The sequence below is a fragment of the Salvelinus fontinalis genome, chromosome 11, assembly GCF_029448725.1.
Source record: "Salvelinus fontinalis isolate EN_2023a chromosome 11, ASM2944872v1, whole genome shotgun sequence".
NCBI lineage: Eukaryota > Metazoa > Chordata > Actinopteri > Salmoniformes > Salmonidae > Salvelinus > Salvelinus fontinalis.
The window spans coordinates 8739903-8752075 of record NC_074675.1 but is presented as its reverse complement, the minus strand read 5'-3'; the positions used below and the strand labels follow the sequence as shown (position 1 = coordinate 8752075).

General features: G+C 43.3%; 1 protein-coding gene across 9 annotated transcripts in view; it reads right to left on the bottom strand.

Moving 5' to 3' along the window:
• Nucleotides 1-12173, bottom strand: part of LOC129864961 (neuron navigator 3-like) — a 290755-nt gene that overhangs the window by 75314 nt on the left and 203268 nt on the right. For all 9 annotated transcript variants that reach the window (XM_055937305.1, XM_055937310.1, XM_055937306.1 and 6 more), the window contains one exon: nucleotides 3845-3953. In XM_055937305.1, coding sequence (XP_055793280.1) covers nucleotides 3845-3953 — 109 coding nt within the window. The remainder of the gene's footprint in view (nucleotides 1-3844; nucleotides 3954-12173) is intronic.

Sequence of the window (12173 nt, the reverse complement as noted above, 5' to 3'; positions counted from 1 at the left end):
GGCACAACCTTGATGTGTGTATCCACATTTACAGAGAATATTGTTTTCCCATCGTTGACCTGGAGTGCGCTGGATAAGGTAATATGAAGGACGGTAGAATAATGATCCTGCCTGTCTGGAGTATGTACTGCATGGACATGGATGGGAGAGCTTCATTCAATAGGTCTGCATTGGGCTGCCGCTGGTTGAAATGCATGGGGGTGTTGAGGTACAGCTGTATGTGCATTGGGCTGCCACTGGTTGAAATGCATGGGGGTGTTGAGGTAGAGCTGTATGTGCTGGTTGAAATGCATGGGGGTGTTGAGGTAGAGCTGTATGTGCTGGTTGAAATGCATGGGGGTGTTGAGGTAGAGCTGTATGTGCTGGTTGAAATGTATGGGGGTGTTGAGGTAGAGCTGTATGTGCTGGTTGAAATGCATGGGGGTGTTGAGGTAGAGCTGTATGTGCTGGTTGAAATGCATGGGGGTGTTGAGGTAGAGCTGTATGTGCTGGTTGAAATGCATGGGGGTGTTGAGGTAGAGCTGTATGTGCTGGTTGAAATGCATGGGGGTGTTGAGGTAGAGCTGTATGTGCGGTGGGCGCCCAGGTTGACAGGTGTTACAGATCAATTGGTTTCACCACTGATGGCGTGAAGGAAATGAGTTTAGCCTGTGCAAGTCTACGTCCCAAATGGCACCCTATTCCCTACAGAGTGCACAGGGCTCTGGTCAAAGTAGTGCACTACAGGGAACAGGGTGCCATTTGAGACACTGCCTAAGCCTGCATCTGTGAGAAATCCCATGCTCTCCTCAGCACGGTGTGTATCTGCCCAGCAGATATCCAAACATCGTATAGCTGGGAATAATTGACTCTGCCTATAACGCTGTAAACACCAATTAAACAAACTAGACCGGGTAAAACTAGTACATTTAAAATGTCATCCGAGGAGTCAGAATCCCATGGGACTAATACACAGCCACAGTGGAAAGGGATTTTTGGGGGCAATTGTTCTTTGCTTGCAATCTGGGGAATCGCCCTTGAAGAGCACAGCATCTCTTCATATGCGGAAAACATATTTCTCTTCAAATGTCAATCAATACTATTTTTTAAATTCCGTCTGGGTGTAGGTTGGACAGAGAATCAAACACGGGCTTTGATCGATACAGATTATCTGTGGTGGTGTGGCATGCAACGTCTGGGTCTTGGAGGAATGTGGAGGTTACTGTGAGGGATGTTAGTGTTGTGGTGGATTGCGCTCTGTTTCAAGCAGAGTTCAATTACAAACCGGGCGGGAGGCCCTGGGGCTGGGATTCACACGTTAGAATCAGCCATAGAGAACAACCAGTACATGAGTTATAACAGAGAAACCACCACACAGAGAGGTCCTTTAAATGGGTTCTAACAGAGAAACCACCACACAGAGAGGTCCTTTAAATGGGTTCTAACAGAGAAACCACCACACAGAGAGGTCCTTTAAACGGGTTATAACAGAGAAACCACCACACAGAGAGGTCCTTTAAACGGGTTCTAACAGAGAAACCACCACACAGAGGTCCTTTAAATGGGTTATAACAGAGAAACCACCACAGAGAGGTCCTTTAAATGGGTTCTAACAGAGAAACCACCACACAGAGAGGTCCTTTAAATGGGTTCTAACAGAGAAACCACCACACAGAGAGGTCCTTTAAATGGGTTATAACAGAGAAACCACCACACAGAGAGGTCCTTTAAACGGGTTCTAACAGAGAAACCACCACACAGAGAGGTCCTTTAAATGGGTTATAACAGAGAAACCACCACACAGAGAGGTCCTTTAAATGGGTTATAACAGAGAAACCACCACACAGAGAGGTCCTTTAAATGGGTTATAACAGAGAAACCACCACACAGAGAGGTCCTTTAAACGGGTTCTAACAGAGAAACCACCACACAGAGAGGTCCTTTAAATGGGTTCTAACAGAGAAACCACCACACAGAGAGGTCCTTTAAATGGGTTCTAACAGAGAAACCACCACGCAGAGAGGTCCTTTAAACGGGTTCTAACAGAGAAACCACCACACAGAGAGGTCCTTTAAAAGGGTTATAACAGAGAAACCACCACACAGAGAGGTCCTTTAAACGGGTTATTACAGAGAAACCACCACACAGAGAGGTCCTTTAAATGGGTTCTAACAGAGAAACCACCACACAGAGAGGTCCTTTAAATGGGTTCTAACAGAGAAACCACCACACAGAGAGGTCCTTTAAATGGGTTCTAACAGAGAAACCACCACACAGAGAGGTCCTTTAAACGGGTTCTAACAGAGAAACCACCACACAGAGAGGTCCTTTAAACGGGTTCTAACAGAGAAACCACCACACAGAGAGGTCCTTTACATTTCTATACTATTCCTGACAGGATATCAGATTGATGACAAACACAGCCTCTCTATCAGCTGGACCAGATGGCCATGAAGTACGCACGCCATGGAAATGAAGCTCCAGTCAGAAAAGAAAAAAGAAATCCCTCATATAAATAACAATCACGCACTGTGGGCCGGTTCTTCATGCAGCAGTGATTCATTACAATGGAGGTGAAAAACCTTCGCCCTGATTACCTCTTCACGGCAATTTCTGTGTGTGAAAGACCTTTTAATGGCTTGCCCATTCTCTAGTTACGAGCCCCATTGGAATTCCTGTCTGATACCCTCACTCTATTTACACTCATATATACTGTAGCAGACAGACTGACAGACGGGCAGACAGGCAGGCAGACAGGCGGGCAGACAGACAGGCGGGCGGACAGGCGGTCGGACAGACAGGCGGGCAGACAGGCAGGCGGACAGACAGGCGGGCAGACAGGCGGGCAGACAGGCGGGCAGACAGGTGGGCGGACAGACAGGGGGGCAGACAGGGGGGCAGACAGGGGGGCAAACAGGGGGGCAGACAGGGGGGCAGACAGGTTTCTACATGACTGATGTTGAGGGTTTGATAATCCATGTTCCATGCTGTGTCCTCTCCTCATCACATCTCTAAGTGTCTCAATGGAATAACAGCAGTGGCCCCTGGGGGTCTAACTGGAGTCAATGTGCTAGAGAAACAATGGTGCTTTATTGATCAGCAGCACCGTGCTCCTTTCTGGTGGCGGTGAGGGAACACGCGCTGCCATCTGTCACCGCTGTTCCGCCGCCTTGCCACCATTTCCCCCACAAATGGGTCAGAAATATCAGAATAATCCATTGGAGAAGAGAGGAGTACAGCCCAGAGCCATGACAAAACCCCACGGTCATCATTATGACTCGCCGGAGATCAGCCAAGACATTCCTTTAATACGAACAGGCTGCTGTTGTGACGGACCAGACATGATAGGTTGTGGTTTTCTGTCCCCCTCAAACACCATCAAAGTGTGCCAGTAGCGTGTAAGTACTTGATTAGAATATCTAGGAAATATCAAGATAGGATAATTGGTGGAAAATCATAAAGAGTTTTGAGACTTCTGAGATACGCTGACCTTTATATTCTGATCAAATCAGAATGTTTCATCTTAAAATAGAATGCCAGACAGTTTAAAACCCTGAACACATCAGGAATCCTAAATAATAACTGACCTGGTGTTTAAGTTGAGGACCTGATATAATTATAATCATGTCAACTTTAGATTGAGCAACTGCAGAATGAAAAACAACATGTAATTGTACGAGGTCAACTATTTCAATTCCAGTCAATTCAGAAAGTAAACCAAATACAATTCCAATTCAAAATTGTTGTAATTGAAAGCATTGAAAATAATTGGAATTTCAGTGTACTTCCTGAATTGTCTTGAATTGAAATGGAATTGACCCTAACCCTGAGCCCCACAGTGGACGTTCCCGAGCCCCTCGCTCACCTGTGACTGATCTGCGTCCCCCGCAGACTGGACATGGTCTCCTCCAGGTTCTGCCGTAGGTCAGCAATGTTCTTCACTGTCCGCATGCGTCTCGTCTCGGGGTCTTCCCCTGTAATGCACAGAGAACCGCTTTATGAGAGATGTTGGGCTCTGTGGTGAAGTTTCCCTTAAGTACAGATCTAGGATCAGCTTCCTCTGTCCCAATTCTAACCTTAACCATTAGTGGGGAAAAAGCTAAACTGACCAAACATCAGCGTCTAGGGGCAACTTCATGTTACACCAGATGTGGGCTCCTGTAACATTCTGTTTCCTCAAGACGCCGTCATACATCAGCATCACCAACATCACCATGACAACGCACTCTGACAGGTAGCATGGGTACGCATTCCAAGACGCTGTGCCAACAGTTTGAACCCGTCTCAGCTGTCAGGATGGAATTGTCAACGAAACATGTTTTTAGTGGGAAAAGGACATTTCTGCAGTCCTGCCATTTTCAACGGGAACATAGAAAACCACTGCCATGACACTGCATTCTCCATCTGTAAGATACAACCTATATTTTGCCTCAGCAGCTAAATCTTAGATAGTCTTTCAATTTTAGTCAGTCCCATCGAAATGCATTTCATCTCAGTCCAGGACTTTTCCCCTGATTCCAGTTCAGCTCCGACTGTAACCACTTCATGTTTTATATACTTACAATAGTTTTATATAAGACTAATTCACAGTGAAGTGCCTGATGCCAATTCTACTAAAGTATATAAAACCCATTCTACTGCAGTATATTAAACCCATTCTACTGAAGTATATAAAACCCATTCTACTGAAGTATATAAAACCCATTCTACTGAAGTATATTAAACCCATTCTACTGCAGTATATTAAACCCATTCTACTGCAGTATATAAAACCAATTCTACTGAAGTATATAAAACCCATTCTACTGAAGTATATAAAACCCATTCTACTGAAGTATATAAAACCCATTCTACTGAAGTATATAAAACCCATTCTGCTGCAGTATATAAAACCCATTCTACTGAAGTATATTAAACCCATTCTACTGAAGTATATTAAACCCATTCTACTGAAGTATATTAAACCCATTCTACTGAAGTATACTAAACCCATTCTACTGAAGTATATTAAACCCATTTATTAAACCCATTCTACTGCAGTAAATAAAACCCATTCTACTGAAGTATATTAAACCCATTCTACGGAGGTATATAAAACCCATTCTACTGAAGTATATTAAACCCATTTATTAAACCCATTCTACTGCAATAAATAAAACCCATTCTACTGAAGTATATTAAACCCATTCTACTGAAGTATATTAAACCCATTTATTAAACCCATTCTACTGCAGTAAATAAAACCCATTCTACTGAAGTATATTAAACCCATTCTACTGAAGTATATTAAACCCATTTATTAAACCCATTCTACTGCAGTATATAAAACCCATTCTACTGCAGTAAATAAAACCCATTCTACTGAAGTATATAAAACCCATTCTACTGAGGTATATAAAACCCATTCTACTGAAGTATATTAAACCCATTTATTAAACCCATTCTACTGCAGTAAATAAAACCCATTATACTGAAGTATATTAAACCCATTCTACTGAAGTATATTAAACCCATTTATTAAACCCATTCTACTGCAGTATATTAAACCCATTCTACTGAAGTATATAAAACCCATTCTACTGAGGTATATAAAACCCATTCTACTGCAGTATATTAAACCCATTCTACTGAAGTATATAAAACCCATTCTACTGAAGTATATAAAACCCATTCTACTGAAGTATATAAAACCCATTTATTAAACCCATTCTACTGAAGTATATAAAACCCATTTATTAAACCCATTCTACTGAAGTATATTAAACCCATTCTACTGAAGTATATAAAACCCATTTATTAAACCCATTCTACTGCAGTATATTAAACCCATTTATTAAACCCATTCTACTGCAGTATATTAAACCCATTCTACTGAGGTATATAAAACCCATTCTATTGAAGTATATAAAACCCATTTATTAAACCCATTCTACTGCAGTATATTAAACCCATTCTACTGAAGTATATTAAACCCATTCTACTGCAGTATATTAAACCCATTCTACTGAAGTATATTAAACCCATTCTACTGAAGTATATAAAACCCATTCTACTGAAGTATATTAAACCCATTCTACTGCAGTATATAAAACCCATTCTACTGAAGTATATAAAACCCATTCTACTGAAGTATATAAAACCCATTCTACTGCAGTATATTAAACCCATTCTACTGAAGTATATAAAACCCATTCTACTGCAGTATATAAAACCCATTCTGCTGCAGTACATTAAACCCATTCTACTGCAGTATATCAAACCCATTATACTGAAGTATATTAAACCCATTCTACTGAAGTATATTAAACCCATTCTACTGAAGTATATAAAACCCATTCTATTGCAGTACATTAAGCCCATTCTACTGCAGTATATCAAACCCATTATACTGAAGTATATTAAACCCATTCTACTGCAGTATATCAAACCCATTCTATTGCAGTACATTAAGCCCATTCTATTGCAGTGCATTAAGCCCATTCTATTGCAGTACATTAAACCCATTCTATTGCAGTACATTAAACCCATTCTGTTGCAGTACATTAAACCCATTCTACTGCAGTATATCAAACCCATTCTATTGCAGTACATTAAACCCATTCTATTGCAGTACATTAAGCCCATTCTAAAGGGGAGCTACAAATAAGCAGTAGAGTGCTACAGTACTTGTAGGCTGCGTTCCAAATGGCACCCGATTCCCTACATAGTGCACTACTTTTGGCCAGAGCCCTATAGGCCATGTTCAAAAGTAATGCAGTGTGCAGGGAAAAGGGTGCCATTTGGATTTTACCCGTGGCAGTGTCTTCCCACAAACACAGTCGTAGACACAACAGCTGTAGGAAGACAGTACAGTGCTATAGGCCAAGGGCAAGGCCCCGTAGATCTGCCTGCCTAGTCCAATTAGGCCTGGCTATGCTCCAGCCATCATCGCCTCTGTCAGCGGACACCATGGGCTGGTAATTAACATGAGTTGTGGGAGGCCCAAAATGGATGCCAGTCACAGCAGTTTCCAGTTTCAAGGCACAACAAAAAAGAACCCGTCTCCTCAAAGGAGCGTTGCAGAATGAGTCGGCACACGCGTCTAATGAGGGAATAACAGAATGTGTCAGCGCTGCCGATAAAGTTTTCATGCTTTTTCTATTTCACATTGGAATGCTGTAACCACGCCAACACTGGGACAAATGTGGTGAATGTGTGTGGGCTTTTAAAATGGCTTGTTCCTTTGTGTTGAACTATAGCGTTTATTCACTAAACAGTCAACCAGCGCTTAACATTTAGAGAACGAATATACTCCACGCAAGTTGAATATTAAGTTATTGTTTGGTGCATCACCCCAACATACAACGCAGAGTGAATGCTTTCATTGTGTTATAAAGTACATTCTTAACGAGTACAGAGTCCATCAAACTCTGTCAGCAGCCTTCAAAGCTGACCTGATTTAGGAAGAGCTGGTGAGCGCCACCTCTAAACTGTGTTCACGCATCACTGCTTCTGTCAAGAGGACTGATACAGCTTACGCACGTGCGCACACACACACACGCACACACACACACACACACACACACACACACACACACACACACACACACACACACACACACACACACACACACACACACACACACACACACACACACACACACACACACACACACACACACACACACACACACACACACACACACACACACACACAAACACACACACACGCGCCGAGGGTGTCTCAGGGGGAGCTGGGATAGGCAAAAAAACACATTTCCATTTCCCCCATGCATATCAATACACACACTGGTACATGTGTGAAACAGGACAAATATAATCACTCATCTAATTACTTATTATATACACACACTCACACACAGCTATGTCTTACTATACCCCTAACCCTAAACCTAACCCTAACCTGAACCCTAAACCTAACCGTAGCACCTAAACCTAACTCTAATGTTAACCCTAACCCTAAACCTAACCCCTGAGCCTAAAATAGCCTTTTTACAAGTGAGGACTGGAAAAATGTCCTCACTTCTCTGATTTTTGTTGATTTACTATTCTTGTCAGGAAATCTGGTACTCACAGGTACAGTAAAACGTGTACACACACACACACACAATTTTGGACTATTTCACCCTGACCACATAGACGTGAGTCCGGGTCAGAATCAGTCCTTTCAGGGAGGATGTTAAGATCTGAGGTGGGACCAAGCCCAGGCAGCATCCGTTAACCCCGAGCCACGGTGGTGGCCAATCAATGCCTCCCTATGCCGTCTACGGTTTCAGACTTAAAAGGGAACACAAAAGAGCTGGACAGCCTTGTATAATGGACTCAATAGGACATCGAATGGCTTTTAGAGCCCTTTAATTTGACTGTTGTGTGTCTCACTGTCAGCTGAACGGAGAGAGAGAGAGAGAGAGAGAGAGAGAGAGAGAGAGCAGAATGAGCGAGAGAGAGAGAGAGCAGAATGAGAGAGAGAGAGAGAGCAGAATGAGAGAGAGAGAGAGAGCAGAATGAGCGAGAGAGAGAGAGAGCAGAATGAGCGAGAGAGAGAGAGAGCAGAATGAGAGAGAGAGAGAGAGCAGAATGAGAGAGAGAGAGAGAGCAGAATGAGAGAGAGAGAGAGAGCAGAATGAGAGAGAGAGAGAGAGCAGAATGAGAGAGAGAGAGCAGAAAGAGAGAGAGAGAGAGCAGAATGAGAGAGAGAGAGAGAGAGCAGAATGAGCGAGAGAGAGAGAGAGCAGAAAGAGAGAGAGAGAGCAGAAAGAGAGAGAGAGAGCAGAAAGAGAGAGAGAGAGAGAGAGCGAGCAGAAAGAGAGAGAGAGCAGAAAGAGAGAGAGAGCAGAAAGAGAGAGAGAGAGCAGAAAGAGAGAGAGAGAGAGAGAGAGAAAGAGAGAGAGAGCAGAAAGAGAGAGAGAGAGAGAGCAGAAAGAGAGAGAGAGAGAGAGAGCAGAATGAGCGAGAGAGAGAGAGAAGAATGAGCGAGAGAGAGAGCAAAATGAGCGAGAGAGAGAGAGAGAGCAGAATGAGCGAGAGAGAGAGAGAGAGAGAGAGAGAGAGAGAGCAGAAAGAGCGAGAGAGAGAGCAGAAAGAGCGAGAAGTGAGGAGGAATGCTCATATCATGTCTATGTCTGTGTGGGTGGGGTGTGGCAAGTTGGTCTAAGAGACAGTCTCAAAACTGCAATAAATCTTCAAAACCTTCCTCTACCTCCATCCCTCTCTCTATTCGTCTCCTCGCTTCACCCTATCCTCGCCGACAAAGATCCAATCACAGTCCAATTATAAAGGGACACAAACAGGGTTGGCCCTGGGGGGGATCAGGGCTGGACACAATGTGCAACCCAACTCGCCTGCTATTCCCTATAGTGGGTTATGGGCCCTGGTTAAAAGTAGTGCACTACATAGGGAACTAAATAGGGAACTAAATAAATCTCAGTGATTTATCCGTGGGGAGTGATTCATAGAGCGGTAATGGAGTGGAGCATTCACCTAAAGCAGAGTGCTGCTCTGTTATTACACCATCACCCACTATTATCACTCACTACCATCACTCACTATTATCACTCACTACCATCACTCACTACCATCACTCACTACCATCACTCACTATTATCACTCACTATTATCACCCCCTACCATCACTCACTACCATCACTCACTATTATCACTCACTACCATCACTCACTACCGTCACTCACTACCATCACTCACTACCATCACTCACTACCATCACTCACTACCCTCACTCACTACCCTCACTCACTACCCTCACTCACGACCATCACTCACCACCATCACTCCCCACCATCACTCCCCACCATCACTCCCCACCATCACTCCCCACCACCACCATCACTCACCACCACCAATCACCATTACTCACCACCAACACCACCACTCACCACCACCCACCACCATCACTCACCACCACCACCATCACTCACCACCACCACCACTCACCACCACCACCACTCACCACCACCATCACTCACCACCACCACCACTCACCACCATCCCCATCACTCACCACCACCACTCCCCATAGGCACAACCAACAGGTAATATGTACCATTCATGTTATATTCACAGGCGGTCAGATTACATTTTGGGAGCGAAAGGTAATAATATTGACGTCGAAATAAGTGTGAATTATGTAAACATTCATATGTAAACATTAATCATTTGGTATTTGCCGCAAATAAAACTGTTTTAAAAAATGTATACTATTGATGCCGTTATTAAACCAGATTGTAAAAAAGGAAATAGGTGTTAAGAGATTATGAGGAAAGGTTTCGGTCTTAGATTCCTCCCGCACCGTGTTCACTGGAAATCTAGAGATCAATAACATTATTTGCATCTAAATGATATAAATGTTTGAGTAACAAAAGCCGTGAACCTCATTCTAGACTGTTTATGACAGGGGGAATATAGCTGCAAGCAGCACTTGACAACGTGCTACCAGGGAAGGTGATCTCAGCCTCAGTCAGATGCATCGCTATTCAAGTCCCTGTTGAGCACCACAATCATGCTACGATGCAGCGACAGCACTGCAAGCCACAGGTTGACCCACACAAATATGAACACACACACAAGCATTTACACACACAAGCATTTACACACACACACACACACACACACACACACACACACACACACACACACACACACACACACACACACACACACACACACACACACACACACACACACACACACACACACACACACACACACACACACACACACACACACACACACACACACACACACACACACACCCTCAACACCACCACAGGCCACAGGTTCAGCAGCTGCCTAGTATCACTCTCCCTCTCTTCAATAATGCATGTTCTCTTTAGCTCGAGGCCCGCACCTCTCCTGGAGAGAGTGAATACCACTCCCTGCTGCACACATCCTAATGAGTCCAGCTAACACCGTGTCTCACAAAACACACCAGGGGCTCGGCAAGACTTGCTCGCATGCACCAAACTCTGAATACGCCTTCGTGCAGAGATTGTCAACTCAAATGATTCAAACCCATTTCTATTGCCACCCACAATCCTCTGTGTGTTAGACAGCATGTGTCAACTCTCTGCAGCTTGCTGCAGCCACACGGCTGAGAGGAAGGAAACACTGCATCCAGAGCGTTAGGACTTCTCCCAGCTACAACCTGCTGAGTTCTGTCTAACAGGCAGTACAGCACTGAGCTGCTTGTTAAACCACATCCAATACATCGTTCCCTGAGGCAAAACCCTGAGTTGCCATACTGTACTATACTGCAGCTGGGCAGGCTGGGCACTTTTACTGCCAACTTTGTGTGGAAATGGGCTTTAGGAGGTAGTGTAACTATCTGGATAGATCACACAGATAGGGATAGTATAGATGGATCACACATACAGGGATAGTATGGATGGATCACACAGACAGGGATAGTATGGATGGATCACACAGACAGGGATAGTATGGATGGATCACACAGACAGGGATAGTATGGATGGATCACACAGACAGGGATAGTATGGATGGATCACACAGACAGGGATAGTATGGATGGATCACACAGACAGGGATAGTATGGATGGATCACACAGACAGGGATAGTATGGATGGATCACTGACACTGTTGTGGACAGGCAGAGAGGGAGCGCGTACTCTGCAGCTGGCAGCAGCACTAGTACCTCTTCAAGAATGGGAGAATTTGGGCTGGGCTTTTTCAGTGCAATGCGAGCTATTACTACTACAATAATACCACCATGAGTATTTATGTTAATAGTATTACTACTACAGTGATACCACACTGAGTATTTATGTTAATACTATTACTAATACAATAATACCACCATGAGTATTTATGTTAATACTATTACTACTACAGTGATACCACAATGAGTATTTATGTTAATACTATTACTACTACAATAATACCACCATGAGTATTTATGTTAATAGTATTACTACTACAGTGATACCACACTGAGTATTTATGTTAATACTATTACTACTACAATAATACCACCATGCGTATTTATGTTATTGCTATTAATACTACAATAATACCACGATGAATATTTATGTTACTGCTATTACTACTACAGCAATACCACAATGAGTATTTATGTTAATACTATTACTACTACAATAATACCACCATGTGTATTTATGGTATTGCTATTAATACTACAATAATACCACAATGAATATTT